This window comes from Phyllopteryx taeniolatus, chromosome 6 (genome assembly GCF_024500385.1).
Source record: "Phyllopteryx taeniolatus isolate TA_2022b chromosome 6, UOR_Ptae_1.2, whole genome shotgun sequence".
In the NCBI taxonomy this organism is placed as follows: Eukaryota; Metazoa; Chordata; class Actinopteri; order Syngnathiformes; family Syngnathidae; genus Phyllopteryx; species Phyllopteryx taeniolatus.
In genome coordinates, this window is record NC_084507.1 from 20992859 (window position 1) to 21014853 (window position 21995).

The 21995-nt window shown below is 43.8% G+C and overlaps 1 protein-coding gene across 9 annotated transcripts in view; it reads right to left on the reverse strand.

Moving 5' to 3' along the window:
- The window catches only part of sema6e (sema domain, transmembrane domain (TM), and cytoplasmic domain, (semaphorin) 6E), a 137912-nt gene continuing 115917 nt past the window's right edge, over positions 1-21995 (reverse strand). For 8 of the 9 annotated variants that reach the window (XM_061775541.1, XM_061775535.1, XM_061775538.1 and 5 more), the window contains 4 exons: positions 18635-18693; positions 17976-18026; positions 15604-15744; positions 1-2784 (listed from right to left, as the gene is read on the reverse strand). In XM_061775541.1, the coding sequence (XP_061631525.1) occupies positions 1568-2784; positions 15604-15744; positions 17976-18026; positions 18635-18693 (1468 nt within the window). In that variant the 3' untranslated portion in view covers positions 1-1567. The remainder of the gene's footprint in view (positions 2785-15603; positions 15745-17975; positions 18027-18634; positions 18694-21995) is intronic. The other variant, XM_061775542.1, reaches the window with a different exon arrangement.

Genomic DNA, 21995 nt, shown 5'->3' on the forward strand with positions numbered 1-21995 from the left:
TTTGTGTAGTCAGTATGTTTTTATTTACAAGCATTAGCCACAAATTGTGTCAATAAGAAGTGCAGTTCTCTCCATTGTTGTTGCGGTTGTACAGTTTGTACGGGAATGTCGGCCTCTGGCGGTCCAAAATGTTCCCACTGGAGAAAACGTCCGTGAGCACCAAACAAACATTTCTCCCTTAAAAAAATAAAATCAAAAATCAAAACAAAAAACGACACCCGCAAGTCATCCGCTTCAGCCCACTAGGCGCACCGCCCCCTCAAAAAGTAAATCATTTCTTGATGCAAAACAGAAAAAGTTGACTTTTTTTGTGCGCTAATGACAATCAAGTCAGGATTGTGTGATGCTTCCAACCATTCATTTCAAGAACATCTGAGGAACATTTCAGGAACACTTTAGGAAAAAGCCACAAACGTACTCGTAGTTGTTAACAGGATTTGGGGGCTTTTAACTTTTTTGGGGCTTAAGGGTTTTGGGGGGAGTTTTGAGGGTATTGAGTATAATAAGGCAAAGACAAAAGTTACTTTCTTGCTAACTTGTCATTACAACTTGACACATATATTAATATATACTGCAGATAGTATATACAGTATGTGGCTCTACACACATACAGTACACACCCACGCACGCACGCGCACACACACCCACATGCATAATAGAAACACATTCTGGTTAGCAACACAACGACATCGCAAAGAAAACAAGAACGAAGCGTCGCAGTGCTTCACACGGCTTCAAGTCTTTACCGCAACTTTGTGCAACCTTAGCATCCTTGTTGTCGATGTAGTTGTTGTGAGTTCGTTGGAGTAGTTGATGTAATCTATGAAATTGTGTAGTTGCTGATGTTGTTTATGAAAGAAGTCACTGACGTAGTTATTGTTGATTGGCAATGGAGTCATTTATGTAGTTGATGTTGTCATTGATGTACTCCATATACAATAGCTGTTGATGTAGTTGTGTCTCTGATTTAGTTGTTGATGTGGTGGGTGTAGTTGTGTTTCCGTTGCAGTGGTTGATTTAGTCAGCGGAGTTGTCGTAGTTATTAAAGTATTCATTAATGCAGACAATTTCGTTAGTGTAGCCGTTGATGTAGACACTAAAGTAGGAGTTGTTGATGTATTTGTTATTGTGGTCGTTGATGTAGTTGCTGTGGATGCAGTCGATGTAGTTAATGCAATCGATATAATTGTTGATGTATATACGTATGTGTTATTGTCGATGAAGTCAATGTAGTTATGTAGACTATCTAGTACAATTCAGTTGCCGTATTGTTGTGGATGTTGTCTTTAAAGTAGTCGTTAATACAGGCGTTGTAGTCATTCTTGCAGTTGATGAAGTTGTTGATGTAATTGTTGTGTAGCTGTTTGATGTAGTGGCTGTGTAATGCTCAATAAAGTCCCTGGCGGATGTAGTTGTTGCGGTTGCACGTCGAGGACGCCATCAGCTGCTCTACGCTGCGTCGCGGTGAAAGGTAAATGTAGTGGTTCACGTAGAAGAGAACAATACCAATATGGTACAAAGATAATTTTCCACGTCAACTTGAGGTGTCGGTCCGTGTTCAAAACTGTCAGTAGTTGAAGTTGCCGTGCGGGCTGACGGGCGATGAAGCGGGAATAAAGAGCGGCTTGGGCGGGGCGTCTGGTTTTAGCGGGGGGCCCCTTCGGACGCCGCCGCCCCTGAGAGGGGTGTCTTGCTGGGCGGCGTTGTAACGCGCCAAGTACCCGGGCGGCAGTAGGGGGAAGTGGCCCTCGCAGCTTCCTGTGGAGTTTATGCGCGCCAGGAGGGGCGGCGGCTGGTGGGGGGTGCCCATGCGTTGGCTGAAGCTGTGATGGCGAGGGAGTGCCGCCCCGCCGGTACCGGCACCCATGAAGGAGTGCCTCTGAGACGAGGACTGGCGGCGTTCCAGCGTGGACGGTTGCTGGGGCGGTGGCGGCGGGTCCGGGGGGACGTCCAAGCGGCGGGTCAGGCTGTCGCGGGGCAGCGTGGACGAGCTGTAGTACGGCGCCGACTCAGTCTCCGGAATGTGAGGCTGGACGCGGCCGGCATAGGCCAGATGCCCCGCGGCCACCGCCCCGCCTGTGAAATGCCCCCCCACCGGGCTGATGAGCTGTGGTGTCTTGGCGCTGCCCCCCTCGTGGATGTGCTTAAGGAGCTCGTCCAATGAGGTAACTTCCATCACCTTGTGGGCGTAGCCGGGGTGTTGTGGCAGGAGACGTTCGGCGTTGTGGACCTTGCGCTCGTCGGGGAGGCGCGACGCCCCGTAGGGGAACACGTGGGCCGAGGATGGCCGGGACGCGTTGTTGCAGTTGTGGTTCTTCTCCCATTGGTTCCGGAAGGCCTTCATGCTCTTGATGGGCAGCTCGGGCGTGGAGTCAGGTGTGGGAAGTCCGGAGAGTTCCGAGGACGAGCGCAGGTGGTGGTGGTGGGGCAGCACCAGATCCCCCATTGACATCCCGTGGTGGGCGCTCCTCCTGGGTGCCTCCCTGGAGAACAAGGAGCTGTAGATCTTGGGAGAGGACGCCTCCAGCTTGTCTTCCTTGCCAGTGCTGGCCTCCAGGAGGCCGTTCAGCTTGGCCAGACTGCGCAAAGACAGCGCGTGCGGGATCTGGACCTCGGGATCCTTGGGGAGCTTTGGGGTCTTGTGTCCGGCTCGGTTGCAGTAGCAGGACACCAAGAAGCCCGATAGGAAGGCGCCCAGCACGAAGGCCACGAGGACGCACGCGATTAGCAGCGTGTAGTGGACACTGTGGTTGCTCTTTTCTGCCTCCGGGGGGCGCCGCACGCCTGAAAACAACGACGAGGATACAAGATCACTTATTCTGCCTCTGGGCTCTTTGCTGACCATTTATGCCCACATTGCTTCCTTTTTAAAAGAAATAAAAAATAATAACCATTAGCATAATAGCTGTGCTAATACAAATGTAATGAAACTCCCACAAGGGTGGGGATTTTCATCTGATTTTGTCGTTTCCAACTGCAACTGTGACTACATCAATAATATGCCATTTACAATTAAATTGTACCTTTTGGCTCTATCGCCACCACTTTTTGGACAATTGAAACCCATCAAAAATATTTTGGAATCCCTTATTTACTGAATGACAATTTGGGTAAAATGGATTTCAATCTAGAGAACCCAAACATTTCCACGAGATTACATTTATCAATTATTGGATAAGGAAACAATTTCATCCAATATTTTTAGTTTAATGGTTCACTGCACTGCAATGGTGCAAATGGATGATTCAGTTTTGATTTTAATAAGTGCAAGCGCTCTACACTGACTGTAGAAAGCCCGTACTGTTAAGAAAAATGAAAAAAAGGTGCTACTGAGAATATCAAAGAACAATTAAATAAACTACGCATGAATTAACCAAAAAACATGACATACATAAAAAATTACAGACTGTCTAACAAACCAGTAAAACCAAACAAGGGTTAAAATATGAATGGCAATGAGGGGCACAAACATCTGTAGACGTTTTCTACCTGGTACGGTGAGAAAAAGAAATATTGGAGGAGCTCAGCAGGAACTGGTTGCCAGTCAATATCAGGGCACAAACAGGCCGTCCACATGTGCACGCAGCCACCCAACTCAACACACACACACCATGCATAATTTAGGTTCACGGTTCAGCTGGACCCTATCCCCTGACTTTTGGGTTGAGAAGTGGAGGAAACCCTGGACTGGACACCAGTCATTCACATGGCACATCTAGACAAACAACCATTCACATTCACACCTATGGACAATGCTAGTCCGACATGCTTACCACGAGGTCACCATCATTTTCATCCATGCCGGGAGCAAACATGAGCCTTAATTCTATTGCTAATAACAAATAGTAAAAATAAGTGCAGTGACAGAAGAAGCACAATTGAGCTGTCAGGAGCTGCCAATCTTTCTTATTTCTCGCCTCTAGGCCCCAGCAGCGCACAAAATGGCCACCGCGCAAATGACTCAAAATGGACTTGATTGACACGGCTCCTGGTGTGTGTGTGTGTGCAGTGTGAGGCATGCGTGATTTGTATGTGCCGTGTGTGTGCGTGATGTGTAAACGACCTTGGTCCACACTGCCGACCATCTGGGGTGTCACGCCTCCTCTACGCCCCCCACAGCCCCCACATGACTGTGTGTGTGTGCCCCTCATTAGACCGCGCGCGTGTGTGTGTGTGTGTGTGTCAACATGCAGGTCGTCCCAAGCAGCAGAACTGCTGTTGAAATCTTTGCTGAGGAGTGAAAATGATGGAGTCCAAACGATGTTAATGATTATAACAAGATGATGATGATCGTTATGATGATGACTCATCATCATGAACACGCTCACTGATCAATAATTAACAATATGCAGTGGAGCAAAACTCATCTTTTTTAGGCTGGAATTAACCCTAACGTGATCACTCGCATACATGGAGGACAAAATCCTTCAACATTTACAAGAGTTACTTCAAGGTTAATTAAAATCCACCACTGACAAAATGAGAATGTGCACACAGGGCACAGTTGTGTCAGTGGTCAGTCGTGCTGGTTATCAGAATCAAAATTAGAATCATCTTTACTTGCCAAGTATGTCCAAAAAACACACAAGGAATTTGTGTCCGGTAATTGGAGCCGCTCTAGTACGACAACAGACAGTCAATTGACAGAGAACACTTTTGAGACATAAAGACAAAAAAAAAAAAAAAACAGTCACTGAGCAATAAAGGGTTGCTAGTTATCTGGTAATGCCGGTAATTGTTTTTTTTTTTTTTTTTTTTTACAATTGTGCAAAAAAATGCAGAGTCCTCTAGCACTTAGAGCAGTTCGAAAGACTAATATTGCAATAGTCCGGTGCAATGACCATTGTGCAAAGGGCGCTGAGACTTCAAGCGAGTAGTGCGATAATCTGGGACAATGTTGATTGTGCAAATGTTGCAGATACTCCTCAGTCAGTGTGCAAATGGAGCAGATGCTACTCTGGCGTGAGTGGCCAGTATTGGTCAACAACAGATATGGAAATAGTGTAGCATGGCGAGACAACTACAGTGAGCGCACGAGTAATATATAATTGGCCCGACAGAATCTTGATTGACTTATCAGTTGTGTAACACTAAACAGTCAATCAAGCAGCAGTCAGTCGTGTTAGTGGTCAGTCAGTTCAGCAGTTCGTGGTCAGGTGCGTTAGTCAGTCGTGTTAGCAATCAGTCGTGTCGCATTCGGTTGTGTTGGTGGTCAGTCATGTTAGTCAATCATGCTAGCAGTCAGTCACAGTTTGTCGTGTTCTCAGTCACTTGTGTTAGTCAGTCATGTCAGCAGTTAATTACATTATCTGTTAGTTGCGCTGGCAGTCAGTCATGTAAGTCAGTGGTGCTAGCAGTCAGTCCCGTTAGTCATTTGAGCAGTAAGTCGTGCTAGTGGTGTTGATGATCAGTCTCATTAGTCAGTGGTGTTAGCAATCAACGGTGTTAGCGATCAGTTGAGTTGGTGATACTGTATGTTGCTTGAGTCAGTAGTGGTGACAGTCAGCAGCGTCACTCGTGTTAGCAGTCCGTCTGGTTAGCATTGTCACTCGTCACATTAGTTAGTCGTGTTAGCTTTGAGATGTGTTGGTGGTCTGTTGCGCCATTTCGTTGTGTTTACAGTCTGTCGTCTTAGTTCGTTATGTTAGTAGTCGGTCATTGTTGTTTGTTGTGTTAGTAGGCAGTCATGTTAGCGGTCCATTGTGTGAGTCAATTGTGCTAGCAGTCAGTCACAATTCATCAATTGTGTTAGCAGTCAGTTGGGTAAGTTGTGTTGGGAGTCAGTTACATTAGTTCGTCGTGTTGGTAGTCAATCGTGTGGGTCGTCAGTCGTGTAAGTCAATCGCTCGCCCCCAACAAGATATTGACAGATGGATATTGATAGATTGTTCTTTTACACCAATCCCCTCCAAGCATCCCTTGATGGAGGTTGCGTTGGGAACATAAAAGTGAACTTCCTCAAAGGGCTCCTATTGATAAATGGATTTCTTAAGAGCTGTGTCCCAATACTTGTGCTCATATGTTGAGCAGGGTGTGGTGTTGAAGATATTAGCGGAATAAAGATTAGACTGACAAAAGTGTGAAATGCATGCAAGTGTGTGTGTGTGTGTGTGTGTGTGTGTGCGGGAAGAGGTACCAGTCGTCATGGCAACTGTGGCAGACAACGGCGTAGACTCCCAGGAGGCTTTTGAGGCCTGAAAGTGTCAGACGTCTGCTGACGGATGAAGACAACGTAAAGATAATCAACATCCAACAAGATGAGCCTTTTTCTTTTATTTCTTCTGTGTTTCTTCATCAGTCCATTGAGTGCACACAATAGAAGACAACTTCTAAAAATGAATCAGTCATGTGACCACACCAGCACATTAAAAACTAAATCTTTTCATCCGTCCATCAGTGGACAAGTGACACATTTCTACTGAGCAATTGTGATGATCCCGAGAATACTGTGTATATATGTGCATGTGTGAATGCGTATGTTTGTGGAAGACGGAGAGAAGAAAAAAAGAGCAAGGCATGATTGACAGGTCGTCATTTGAGAAAATGTTTTGAAGACGCGAGTATTAGGTATCTCAGCGCACGTCCTCACCGCGTCGTGGGAGGACAAACGCAAATCATTGGAAATGAAAACAGACAAGAGTGCTCGTCTTTCTGCTTTCCATCAACAAAGTGAAAAAGCGTCTCAGGGATGTTCCCCTCACGCTCAGCAACTCAAAGTCCTGAGAAGACGTCATTGACTGTCCACAAAAAGCACAAAGTGTGACACGACTTGATAAGGGCTGTGTCAGGAATAATTCACTCATTACCTACTCCGTAATCATTGTATAGGGATGTGTATTTAGTGGACTGCACAAAAATAATTTTGGAGCACCAATCAGATGCACTAATTAATTAATCATGTCAAAATCAATTAGAATAACATTGTTTTAAGATGAGTGTACTTTACTCAATTAATACCAACAAAGCAATAAATGTCCATCCTGGTGCCAAAGAAATGTGTTGAAGTGAGTTGTGGAGCTTCATTTCGACAAAAGTAAGCCTTGCTGCCATCTTGTGGTATATTGGTGCCAAGGAACTGTTGAAGTTAGTTGTGAAGCTTAATTTAGTCAAAAGTAGTGCTTTGCTGACAATTTGTGGCATCCCTAGGCAATTATAAAACTATTTTGGGGGTCTTGTGGATTGCCTACAGATTCCCCCCCCAAAAAATGGCAGCAAAGCACCCTAAACTGGATCATAAAATATCAACGCCATGCTTCCAGCATGTACACAATCACGCACCCATGTTACATAAATGGCTGTATTCAGTCATTAAATTACTCAACACAAACCACCTTCAGATGAGGCTCATCAATATTATTGGCTAGCATACTAGCCTAAATACCATGTAAAATCTCATAGGGGAAAACAAAAAGTGCACTACCACTTTACACAAAGGGTGTTAAGTCAATGAACTCACAATTTGGCATCTATACACAATGATGTTAGGGCAAATTGTAACAGCAAAGTATTAGTATCTGCATCGGGAGAGAAGTAGAAACATACTTTCACTTTTGCCTGTGCCTGAGGTGCATTTAAGGACTGCCAACAAATCTCAAATGCAGGCGAAAAAACTAAAATAAATTAAACCTAAGACCACCAAGATTCCACCAGATGGCACTAAGGTAATACTTTAATTGCTTTGGCTTGAGCAGTGAAAAGCCAAGGTTTTCAGCGAAAAACAAAAGGATAGGTTACCCCCCCCCCCAAAAAAAAAAGAAAAGAAAAGAAAGAAAGAGGCTTCATTGGATAATGGATAGGGAGTAACACAGCCAAGGTCACTCACCAGCTCGTTAGCACTGCAATCCAACGTTCCTTGACAGGAAATGGACTCAGATGCACCCGTGAGCTCAATGTGTGTCAAAACATTCCATGTTGAAAGGAGGGAAGGATGTTGTATAAGTCCAGCAAAGAATGAGTGGAAGTTTTAGTCAAGAGTTCCTCTTGTAATAAAGTACAAAGAGTGTTCAGTAATTAGTGGGAGTGAGGGTGAGCTCAAGAGTGCGTGTAATTGTTCCTGAATGACTTCTTCATCCTGACAAAGGCGCCGCGCCTCAGGCTTTGTTTACGCGCACATGCAATCACAACGCAACGCTGCTGTGGTACGCTAACAGCGAATCCAAAGCATTCCATTCCACACACACACACACGCGTACACATATATACAACATTCCACCTCAATATTACCTGGCAGAAGTGATTTTGCAAGCAGAAATTGAATTCAAGTGAAAGATGATCGATGAGCTCCTTCAATACTTACAAAACTACTTCACGGTTGATGGAAAAACAACATTGACAAATCGAATGTGAACGCTGAGCTCTGATTGGCTGCTGCTTTCCGCTAGTTGTGTTACTGCTCAGTTGCATTAGTCAGTCATGTTCACGGTCAGTTGGGTTGGTGGTCAGTCACGTTTTCAGCGGTGTTAGCAGTCAGTGATGTTAGCTGTCAGTTGTCTTGGCAGCCTGTTGCCTTAGTCGTGTTAGCGGTCAGTCATCTAAGTCGGTCGTGCTACCGATTAGTTGTGTTGGCGGTCAGTCGCATATTCAGTCAGTTGTGTTGGGGGTTCAGCCACATTAGTCAGTGGTGTTAGCAGTAAGTGGTGTTACGGGTCAATCGGTGTAGTCACTTGCATTAGTCTGTCATGTTAGCGGTCAGTCGTATTAGTCAGTTGTGTTAGCGGTAATTCGTTTTAGTCAATCGTGTTAGCAGTCACTCAAGTTTGTTTGTCAGTTGTGGTGGAGGTGAGTCGCATTTGTCAGCGGTGTTTTTAGCATTCCTTTAATTTCCTTGTCAGTTACGTTAGTCAGTCGTGTTTGACTTGTTGGGGGTCAGTGATGTTAGTCCGTCGTGTTTGCAGTCAGTTGTGTTAGACTTTGAGGCCTTTTCACACTCCAATATTTTGAAGTGGTGACGCAACAGAAGAAGGAAGTCGGGAGCCTTTCCCCGCTGAGTGGACCGCAAATCGGCAATATGTAATTGTCATTGTTGGAAAAGAAAGCCCTAACTTTTCTTATTTTAAGGAGGAGAAGGTGACACAGCAGCAAAAAAACAAACAAACAAAAAAAAAAAAAGAAAAAAAAGGAACAGGAATATCCCATACTAATTTCACTCCAGCATCTCTAAGCTCGCGAGTAGTTTGAAAGCCACCCGCAGAGACGTCTTTGTATGATTTTTCTATTGGCCCAAAGTTTGGGATAGTGGGACACTGCACTTATTATGCTTTACCCCTTTCCATTTACAGTACAAGTCCACCAAAATAGCGCTCAGAAATCACTCCCCCAGCCCCGCTCCCATTGGAGGGGTTTTATGACGTCACCGTGTCAAAGCTGAGCATCAGATTCCCTCTGCTTTGAGCACGCGCTGACGCCCCCTCAGCACACACACAATGAATGGGAAAGTCGAGGGTGTCAGACGCTTTGCCAAGTGCAGTGTGAAGAGGCCTTCAGTCGCGATAGTCAGTTGTGTTAGTCAGTGGTTCGTCACAAATGAGGGGATTGCGCCAACACCACTGCCGAGTCAGCATCGTCAAACAGAATGTGCCACATGCTGTGTTTTGGGCTAACTAATGGAGAGCACTCACAACTCATGCACGCTCTCCTTGACATGCATGCGCTCGCAAAGCAGTGCACGTCCAGAGCAAACCTTCCTAGTGGCTCGACCGGGAGTATGACGCCACCAAGAAGTTTCATTTGCGCGACCTCCCAAACATAAAGAGACAGTACACACGAAAGTCACTTTGCATGACTTCAACATGTCGACTGCAGCTATAAGGTGGGGGGCTGTTATGGGCGGGATGTTGGGGGCTCATGGTGGGGTAGATTTCAGAAGGGGGGGGGGGGGGGGTGTTAGGTGTTACTAGGAAGCAGGCGGGTCAGCTAAGGAAGACCACGGAGGGTGGGAGGGGGTGACAACACTGTGGGCCCAGTCAGTCGCTGGCTTTAAATATCATAAAACTAATACAAATACATTAAAAACATCTTGTGTGTTTAAATGATATGTTTATGTTTGTTCACTAGGGGTAGAACGGTTTTTGAAAACAGTCAAAATGGTTTGGTTCTATTGTTTCGGTTCGGTCTGCGTGTGTCCCATTCGGTTCATAACATGCACAACTCTTTTTTGTTGTTGTTGTGATTTACCAATGAGGCGAAGCAGTGTGTACACTTCAGAGCGTAGTAGCAAGTTATCAACATCATCTGCATCATGTCCTTCCAGCGATGCAGCAGCCAGTTATATGGCAGTGGGCCGTGTCACCAGAGATCTTACATTGGTATAGACACCGACTCGGTAGAAGTAGTATGCTTGCGATGGTACGACAGGGTCTGTATCTCCCCAAAGTAAGATCTTTGGTACATATAAGAGACGACTTGGAATTAGAACTCGCTGGACATCGCTATATAATTGTGACTGAATTGTTTTGATTACTATGGAAACTTTGATTTACTCAAGGATATGCGATGCTAGCATGCAGCTAGCCAGGCTGAGCCATTAAAAAGTGGGAGGGATATACCGTAATTTCTACTGCATACTGCGCATTTCCCCCCCAAGAAAGTGTCAAAAGTCAATAGTGCGCATTATACATAGGTATAGGGGAAAATGAAAAAAACTTACACATTTAATAAATGTATGCCGCCATTTAGTGGTTATGAAAAAGCTGTGCACTTTCATTCCAATATGCCACCGCCACCTAGAGGTTATGAGAAAGGTGTACACTTTCATTCCAATGTGACAGGGGTACGTATGACTGCATATATGTAGCGTTGTGTTCATAAGTTTACATACCCTGGGAGAATTTGTGAAATATTTATTTTATTTTATCTTTTTATAAATACGACTGAACAACCATCAATTTATGTATGGTTATGTTTTATTTAATGATAATGCTTTTCTGAAATGCTTGACAGTTTAATTTGAATCCCATTAAAATAGAATTAAATGTCTTTCGCCTGGTTCTTCATGTTTTCTTTAAAGAATTTTACCCATCTTACAAATTCTGCCTGGGTAATCAAACAAATGAGCACAACTGTGAGTTTTCTCACTTAATAAATAAAAGTAGGGCTGTGAATTTCAAAATAAGAGCAAGTAAGTTACCAACTTAGTCTGTCATATGAATGGCAACACTTGGATACACAGGTTTATTGTACCTTTTGCCATCTAATGGAAGAGCATTAAATTGTTCTACCTGTCACTATATGCCGCTGGCATAGATAGAAAAGCAAGTACTGTATATATTTCTGATTGATGAACAAAAAACAATTTACACAATAGTAGAATAACAATAATAATTAATAAGAATGATGCGAACATGCTTTCACTTTTAACCTTACTATAGCAGACATAATAGATTTTCCTAAGAGTCAACGTATACCGAGCCGAACCAAAAACCGTGACCACAAAACCGAGATACGAACCAAACCATGGATTTTGTGAACCGTTCCACCCCTAATGTTCATATATTTATGTAACATGTATGTACATACATTCATGTAGAGTATGTTCATATAACCTGTTTCTTCATAAATTCATTTAACATGTAATCAAATATTTACTTAACATGTATGTCTATATATTAATGCAACTTTTACGCTCATAGTCAGGTAACATTTTCATATACTATTTGTGCAACGTTTGTGTTACAGTATATCCATTCAACATGTTGAATGGATATACTGGAATGGATATACTGTAACATAAACGTTGCACACATTCATATATTTATGTCACTGTCAGCAAAACCTTTTCCTGAATATGCATCATGGTCACCAAATCCACAGACATCCAATCAGCGGCACTGTTGCTTCAAGTCAAATCATGCTGGCTTGAAACTCAAACTTCATATTTTTATATATTTCTAATATTTGGCAACATGACCTGGTTCCATCGCTGTTGTTTGGCCAAGCTTTTCCTATTTTATGACCGTCTGGTCCATATGGACATTTACATATTAAAGACTGGAGTCAGCGCTTTCGTGCAGGACACGCTGTGACCCACTAAACTTCTAAATATTCATAAATATGATGACGATGAAATATTCTTGTGTTTGTTTGTTGGAGTCCATCTGCTGGGCGCAACTTTCCAACTTCTCATCAGGACTTTTAGCTTCTGTGCTATGCCAAAGGTTGTCAGAATTGTTGGTTGCCATGGTTTCCATTCAATAGAATTTCTTTATTAATAACATGGACTTGACATGACAATGATAACATGGACGCTAATAACCTCAATGGATGCTAATAAAATGGGCGCTAATAACATCAACACTAATAACGTCAATGATACCGTCAACACTCGTAAGATCACCAATAGTGTCAATGCAAACGACATGGACGCCAATAGTGTAAATGCTCAAAATGGGAGATGGAGGTCCAACAATTAATTGACAACTAATCGATTATCAAATTAATCATTTACTTTTTTTTTAAATAATCGATTAGTCGTTTTGAGACAGTGTTTAACTTAAAATTGTCAAAATCCTCTGAATTGGTCTCTCAAAAAAATATTCTTAGATTTCTGTAGTTCTCCATGAAAACAGACTGACTGTGTTTAATGTTTCACCTTTTGCAGATATCTGCTTTGAATTTGGAAAAGAATAGTAAAAAATGCTGGCTATTTTCTGACTTGGTACGGACCAAAATAGTAACTGAATCATAATCAATTTATGTTTGTGCATTTTCTTCACTGTCAATTTGAAATGTTTTTTTAATAATAGGATGGAAATTTTAATGTTTTTATACCATTCATAAAAATAAATAAAAATATAATCGACAGATTAATTGATTACTAAAATAATTGTTAGTTGCAGCCCTAGTGGGAGCTCACAACATCAATGCTAATAACTCCATTAAGCTTTACACGATCAGGATTTTTGGGGCCGATCACCGATCAGCGAGTTAAAAAAAACGATAACCGATCACCGATTCGATCACAAGATGGAGGAATGTGTCTATTTAAATGACCTGTTCATTTACTGTATATACTTGTGTACTCAATTGCTCAATTATATTTACAATAAATGTATCTTTGTTCCATTTATATTTATGCCAGTGAGGCATAGTGACAGACAGATCAAATGAATGGTCTTCTATTAGATGGTAGGAAGTAAATACAGTAATTAATGTATCCACTTTTTGTGACATTTTTGTTTGTTGGTGGGCCGTGAGATTTTTCAATTGTAAAATATGTGCCTTGGCTCCATAAAGGTTGGAAATCACTGCTCTAGTCAGATCGTGTATTCTAATCAGTCAGGTCAAACCAGCATTACAACATGACGGAAATAATGGGTGCTAACTTACTGTAATTGAATTCTTTGTAATTAAATTACTTCACCCACACCGAAACTTTGTGCTACCACTAGCTTGCTAGGCTACATAACGTTTTGTTGCCTGCTTGCGAGCCGTATCGTATTAAAAGTATGGGAACATACCTCAAGCAAGCCTCAAACGAACGGCCTCTCCTGTCCTGAGCACCGGTGACCACCAACACACGTTTTTCCCCATTTTGTCCTTAGAATACAGTCGGCGCGATCCATTCTTGTTGTCGTCGCCACGGTAACGAGTGTATCCGGTCGCATTTGAGTGGACAAGATAAAGCCCAGCGATCGTAAAAAAACAGGATGCGGTGGTATCGGAATTTTTTGGAGTAGTCTGACAGTGCAATCGTGAAAGAGCAAATTTGTCTTCTGATCCGGGCATTATGTGTTGTCTGTCTCAGACGTGTTGTCTGTTCCACACCGCCGACATGTGTTTTTTTTTTTTTTAAATACTATTGTCCGTCAGATATTTGCAATACTACGTCAAAAGACACGCGACAAGGCTAAAAATAAACTAGCTTTTGGATTCAAATATACTGTGCATGATGGCGACGCGGAGTAAATGTCAATGATGTCATTGATCGGATCTGCGAATTATGACAAAGCCGATCAGCCAATCAGCATAAAATGCTAAATATCGGCCGATACCGATCAGCCCGATAAAATCAGTGTAGTCCAAACTCCATTACTAATTATGACAACGACTGTATTGTTAACACTAATAAGATCAATACTAATAACATACACATCATAGACACTAAAAGTGTCAAAACTAATGACATGGATTCCAAGAGAGTTAATGCTAATAAAGTGGGGGCTCCTAAAGTCAGTGCTAATAACGCCAACTGTTAATGTCAAAGTTAATATAAATGCTAATTATGTCATTGCTAATAACCTGGAAGCTCATAACATCAATACTATTAATTATATAACATTACCAATGCTAATAAGTGCTACTTATGTCATTGCTGATAACATGAAAGCTCATAACATCAACAGTTCTAATAATATAACAATGGTAATGTTCTTGTGATGGAAAGTCTAGTCTTTGTTTCTAGTCCATCTTGTTAGTGTGTGATGTCTTCTTCGCCGCAGTCTTATTTCTTTTTCTCATTATTAGTGTGGCATCTCTTGATGCCCTAGTGAGGATTTATGCTCCTCTGACAGCTCACGCCAGCAAGGCGGCGAGACAGGCGTGGATGAAAACCACTTCCTTACTTCCTCACTGCTAAATCCTCCATAAGCTCTTTTTATGACCTCTACCAAGGAGACGATTTGTGGTCTATCAAGTGTTGTTGTAGTTGTTTCTGATGTTAGCATTGGTTGGCGAGCTAAAGTCAGGGAGGTTTTTACTCTTTATGTTAGTGTGCACACTGCTAGGGGACTTCTGCAGTGTCCTATCACAAGCCAGCGATCAGCAATTTTGAGCAACAATGCAGCTGATTGGCCTCCTGTGGTCACATGACCAAGAAGCGTGCAGGAAAAAGCAGTCCAGAGTGGGACGTAGTCTCGTGTTTGCAGGCGGTCGGGCTAGTTAGCTGTGTTCGCCAACAGTTGCGTTGTGGTCAGCTGTGTTAGCGGCCTGTTGGGTTTGCGGTCAGGTATGTTAGTAGTCAGTTGTGTTAGCAGTCAGTTTTGGAGGTCGTATTAGAAGATACTTGTGTTAGCAGTCGGTTGCGTTATTCAGCTGTGTTAATGGTCAGTTGTGTTGGCGGTCAATTGGAGGAGTCAGTCGTGTTGGTGGTTAGTTGTGTATTGCGCTTTAGCGGTTAGCCACGTTAGTTGGCCGTGTTAGCAGTCAGTTGCATTAGTTAGGCGACTGTGACTCAGTAGGTAGAGTGAGTTCTCCAGTGATCCAAGGGTAGCTGGTTCGAATCCCAGCTCCGACTGTCTGCATGTTGAAGTGTCCTTCAAGACAAGACACTGAACTGTAATTTGCAGCAGCAGCCCATTGGTGTGTGAATGTGAGGCTTTGTGATGTAGATAAAGCGCTATATAAGTGAAGTCCATTTACCATTTTAGTAGTCAGTTGTGTTAACATTTGGTTGCATCTATTGTTAAAGGTCATTCGTGTTACTAAGTCGCGTTAGGGGGCAGTCATGTTAGCAGTCAGTGGCGTTAGTCAGTTGTGTTGACACTTAATAATATTAGTCAGTCCTGTTAGCAATCACTCAAGTTAGTCGTCAGTCAGGCGTTCGGGGCCCAACAGCGCAAACCCCTCAGAGGTCAGAGTTCACCGAGGACACAAGCCCCTCCCCCTTACCCTCCATCTCCACACTGATTGGCTTCGAGTCAGGTGACCCTTGCTCCCCCTCGTAGGGAGGGCCCTCCAGACCTGGACCTCTTTCAGGGTCACCTGCCTCCTTATGATTGGACGGGCCGGTGCTTGTGGGTGTGGCCTTCCCTGTGGTCGCAGCGGAGGGAGGAAGAATAGGGGGGGAGGGGGGCAACACAGTGATTCGTTAGTGACTCGTCAATCAACGTCCTGATTCGGAAGGAAAATCGTTGCTCAAGTGCACACCTAATTGTGAAATATGCACGCTCATCTGTCCATCAATCAATTCAAGATGATTGACATATTGATGAAGTTAACATAGCGACACAAGCATTGGCAGGCTTACGTTAGCTCTTGCTGCTAGCTGACAGCAAGCGAAACTACCACGTGTGGAATGTTTGGTCAATTCAATTCAACATGTTGTCTGTTAAGTTAGCTGTTAGTTTTGACACCAGTCGGTTGCGTTAGTCAATGATGTGAAGGGTCAGTTTTGTTGGTCAGTCGGGTTGTCAGTCAATTACATTAATCAGTCGTGTTAGCAATCAGCCGTGTTAGCGGTCAGTTGTCTTGGCGATGAGTAGTGTAGAGATCAGTTGTGTTAGTCATGTTAGTGGTCAGTTGCGTCAGTCAGTCGTGTTAGCTGTTACTTGTTTAGGCGGTCAGTCTGAAGAGGTCAGTTGCGTTAGTTGTGCTAGCGATCAGTTGTGTTGGCGGTCAGTTGCGTTACTCAGTAGTGTTAGCTATCAGTTGCATTATGTTGGGGGTCAGTCGCTTTAGCAGTAAGTAGCATTAGTCTCTCCTTTTCTAGCTGACAGGAAACTAAACTATAACGTGTGGAATGTTTGTAATTTGGCAGACATTATCCTGGTGACACGCTGCATGCTTCATAGCATCATTAGCGCCCTCTTGTTAGCAGCGTGCTAAATGGCTCTTAAAGGGAGGAAAAATGCGTCCGTTTGTCATCTCCCTGGCGGTGTGCCAGATGATGGCGTCCCGCCACGTCACCATCTGTGCTTCTCTTTGATTTATTGTGAATGTTTTTGTTTCTATGACGACAATGCACACAACGGAGGATTTAGGTGATTGGATACGCCGGTGGGTGTTTATCCTCCACCCTTCTCTCTGCGGGTGGCCATTGTTGAGGTGACAGGAAGTGGAAGAAAGTTGGTGTCCGGGGCTTTGGCGAGGGCAATCCATTAGCTTTGTTAGCGTGATAAAAAAAATCTTTTACCAGACAAAAGAGCGACGAGTGTCAGGGTGCACACGGCGGGTATCGAAAACTGCGCCGCAGCATCGGGACCCACCAGCACAGCGCTAACTCCGCCACCAGGAAGTGAAGCTGTGTGGTCTGCAGGACAATAATGCGTTACAATATACACTGATGGAACTATATAGTGGATAGGGAGTTATTCAGAACACAGCCTGGGCTGGATTAGAGGTCAGTCAGTCAGTCGTCTGTCGTAGTGGTGAGTCAGTTTTGTTTGTTGGCCAGTCGTGTTACCAGTCAATCGTATTAGTGGTGGTCAGTGGTGTGAACAGTGAGACGATCATTTTTATGGTCAGTCAGTCATGTTAGTGGTCAGTCACTCACATTAGTTGTCAGCTAGTCGTATCAGCGGTCAGACATGTTAGTGGTCAGTTAGTCATGTTAGTACTCAGTCAGTCCTGTTTGTGGTCAGTCATACTGGTACTCACTCAGGTGTTTAGTGGTTAGCCATCTGTGTCTGTGCGCCCTTATGTCGGCAGTCAGTCACCATAGTGGTCAGTCGCGTTACCGTTCAGTTAGTGGTGTTAGCAGTTGGTTAGTCATGTTAGCGGTTTTGTTAGTGGTCCGTTAGGCAGTAGTAGTCAGTCAGCTGTTAGTGGTCAGTCACATAAGCATTCAGTCTCGTTAGCAGTCAATCATTCATGTGTTCATGTGTTTGTGGTCAGTCAGTCAAGTTACATTGGTCAGTGACGTTAACGGTCAGTTGCGTGAGTGGCCATTCAGTTGTGTTAGCGGTCAGTCGTGAGACACAAAATGGATGCCTGCATGCTGGCTCAATGGCCGCCAAGACAGGCTGTGACAAACGTTAACAATTTTTTCCATGAAGGCCTCCTGGGTCGTATTGGCGCAGTGGCCAACTCGTCGGTGTCCCGCTACTCCATTCCGAGCATGCCACAGGAGGCGGTGAGCCAAATGAGACATGACAGGGATGGCGGTCCCTGGGGATAAAGGCTATTAAGGACAATGGCCGCCATGTTTAAGCTGTCACCTAGCGGCCTGCATGAAAGATTCCGGAAGCTTCCGGGCGGCGTTCAGAGTGTGAAGGAGCGAGTGGTCATTTGTGGACAGAAAGTATGGGGGTGTTTGAACTGACCGTAAGCCGTATCCAGAGGCGTGTTGTGCTTGCGCGTGGTCGCCAGCACATCTGAAGATGAAAAACAAACAAAACATTTGGAATTAGTTTTTCCCATCAAGGATTCCCACTCTCCATTGTGTTTCATCTCCACTGGGACGTCTTTGTTGTCTTCTTTGATGCTGTCGTTGCGCAAACGAGCGATAAAAACGACATCCGACGGGATGATTAAGAGGACTTTTCCAGACGGGACCACAGGAGGGGGCGGAAAAAGAGTGCTTTGCACACTCTCGACATGATTGAGCATGCTAATGCTTCATGCTAATGTGTGTTGGGGGTGGGTGTCGTGCCATCTAGCGACAAACCTGACATGATCGCCGTTTGTTTTTCCTTTCAGCTTCCAGAAGACACCCACGTTCTTGAACCTTTGTTATGTGTACAAGCGGAATATATTAAGCTTCTCATCTGGGACTTCTTCATGGCCGACTGACGACAAACTGATTGTCTGTTAGCTTCACGCAATTAAAAAGACAAATTCCATGATTCAACGAGATTAACATCCCTGCAGTCTACAGCAGTAGACAAATACGTGCTAACTAGCTAGCCGAGCGTCGAGATGAGTTGCAGTGAGTTTGAATATCCTTAGTTTGTGCTGTGAGAAGACAAAATGGATGACTCACCATGACAGACGTCAGGATGGAGCGGAGCAGCGTTCTCCACGTCCTGCTCAAAGGCGCCTCTGAGTGGACACACAAAACACATGCATCAGTAACTGATGCCACCTATGTCACAAGTCACCTGTCATAGGTGTCACATGATGCCCCCGTCAAACCTGACTTACTGTATATCACATTGTGATATGAAGTGTGTCACGTGATGCCACCTAGGTCATATGGTGCCACCCATGTCAAAAGTGTATGATGTCATAAAATTTCTGCAGTGCTTTTCTTAATCCTCAGACGCTTAAATGATGTCACCTGTCTTATATTAATGTCACGTCACCCATCACATGTGATGTCTCCTGTGTCATCTGTGCCACCTATGTCACATCTGTGTCACATGACACAACTGTCACCTGTTACATTATGTGATCTCACACGTCACGTCACCCATGTCCTGTGATGTTTCCTGTATCATGACGCCACCTATGAGATCTCACCCAAGTCACATGATGCCACCTATGTCATACGTCACCAGTATCAGATTTACGATGCCACCTGCAACATGACATCACTTGTGCCATTAATTCTGACCACATGACATAACATTATTTCATATGATTCTATGCCCGAACAATAACAATCTATGTCACCATGTAACATACGGTAGGTGACGTGACGCAAGATGTAATGGGACATTACATCCCATCAAATGGTCATTCGCTGGTCTTTAATGGTGACAAGTAACACCTTTCTTTTTTGTGATTTTTTTTCTTCTCCTCCTGTAGAACACTGATGATGATGTTTGCTGGCAAAGTAGGTGATGAAGACAAGGCGAGACATCAGAACACGATGTCATTTTCGGCTGAGACTACCTGCTGTGGCTTGTGCTGCTGGAAGGTAGAAGTTTCTGGACAAAACGTTTTTTTTTGTTATATACCGGGAAGTAGAGCAGTGTGTGCAGAACAACAACAACTGAAAACGTGTTTCAACTTGAAATAATTATGAGGGAAAATTTCATCATTGGTGTGACATCTTTGCACAAAAGTAAAAGGCAGACGATGAAGAGGTGATGAAATAAAATAGATTTAATCAAGCTTGGGAGGTAGCCATGAGTGCCTCTTTTCAGGAGACTGACTCAGACTTGAGCTGTTGTTGTGGCACATTATGACGACGACCTGTGTCCCATGTCACATGCCACTTATGTCACATGATGCCACCGTTGTCAAATGTCTGTTATTACACCTATGTCAAATGATGCAAACTGTGTCACATCATGTTTATCACGTTACCTGATTCACATGCCCCCTGCGTCACATGACGCCAGAAATGTTACGTCATGTCCTGCATAAGCCACATTTCAGTGGTGTCACATGACATGTCCCCTGGGTGACATTACGCCACTGCTGTCAAATAACGTAACGTCTGTCATATTACACGTAACCTCTGTCACATGAAGGGATGTCACCTGACTCACATGATGCCATCTGTGTCACGTAATGTATATCACATAAGTTCACTTGGCTCAAATGTGAGGTCCCCTGTTTCACATGATGCCACCTGAGTGACAACGCCACCGGTGGAGGAAATGAAGCTCACAGCGTAGAGTGGAAACGTCAGCCGGTTGTAGCTTGACGGGCATCAAACACACACCCAGGCCTTGACAGTCTGTCAAAAGCTTAGTCCCACCTCCATCCAGCTCCCTGTCGTGCATTCCGTTAACGTCAGGCTAACACAGCGCAACTACAATCATCTCATGCATAAATGTAAATCATAAATATAATATAATATATAAATATAAAACGTAATCAGTAAACAGCAAACAAGAGCTAAGCTAATTTTATGTTATTTCTGCACTGACCAACAAGATGCAGTGACATGTCACATGATGCCACATGCCACGTTTGATACATGTGGTGTCACCTGTTAGGTGCCCCTTTTTTTTTTTGTCCTGTTCGGCTGTTAGGTGAAGCAGAATGGAAAATCTGTATCCCTTTTATGCCGAAACAGTTTTACTGTGTCACAGTGGAGTTTTTAAGCTTCCGCTGTGGTATACTGTAGTGACACCCTGTGAGGGAAGGACAGGACAAGATAGAACAGGACAAGGACAGGAGAAGAAGCATGCAGGACCAGCGTCGTGAACCCGGCTGTACAACTGAAGTGTGGTGGCATTAATTATGTAAATTATAAAAGTGTACAGGACGAGAGTATAAGTGAGGGGATACACAAGCGATTTGCATATTCATGACTTATTTGTTGCAGTAAGGGGTGTGTGCCTGCGGATACATGCAAGTGAATTGATACCGTTTTACATGCACAAAGACTGACAGAAGTGTCCTGTAATTGCTGTGGCCGCACCGCGGCGGCTGAGGACCCCACCCAATCAATCGAGGGGCGGGATCAGGCCCAGGGGTCCACCCGAGTGCAGCCCGGCGGACGGGACACGTCCCACACCGAGGGACCCAGGTCGGTCCGCCGGCCCCACCGAGGCGCCCCGACAACCGGCCACCCAGCGGGGGCCTCAGGGACGCAATATATTCTATGATGAGATTTAGCCACGGATTGATGTTAATAGCTTGTTTGTTTTTCCAGTTTAATAGAATTGTTTTCTTAGCGGTAGCTAACGCGACAAGTAATGATTGTAAATATTTATTAGGGAGGTCAATTATGCTTAAGTCGCCAAGTATGCACAATCTTGGGGAAAGTGGATTCCTGCAGTTTAAAATATACGAGAGTTTTTGTATAACCGAAGACCAAAAGCATTGAATTGGTGTACATTCCCATATAGCATGAAAATAGGTGTCCGGGGTATTTTTGGTGCATTGCACGCATATAATAGATGGAGAGAAGCCCATTTTATACAGAGTGTACTGAGTAAAGTGTGTGCTATGAAGCACTTTATATTGTATAAGATGTAGATTTGTGTTTTTTGTCATTCTAAACGTATTGTTACAAAGATGTATCCCGTAGCTACGGTCAGCAGACATGGAGAGGTCCTCTTCCCATTTGGTGATTGGTAAGTGCATTGATTTAGTACATGAAATTAATTTATAAACTTTTGAGAGATTTCTTTTACTTTGCGGTAGAAGCTTCATTATTTGCTTGACAAACTCCGGCAGTTCGAGGGTGCTCTGGAGTTTTGGTATTCTGTTTTTTATTGCTGCTTTTAATTTATTGTATTGAAGAAAGTTTCCGGCTGTTATTTGGAATTCTTGGAACAGTTCATCAAGTGTCCTAAAATAGTTGTTGTAGGTGGTTAATTTCATGTTGTTCCCACGTACTAAAACGAAGGGGTATATTTTTAATTTCGAAATCTGGATTATGCCAGATTGGGGAGCGCATACTGGGAGCTAATTGAGATCCTGTCGATTCTAAACTTTTC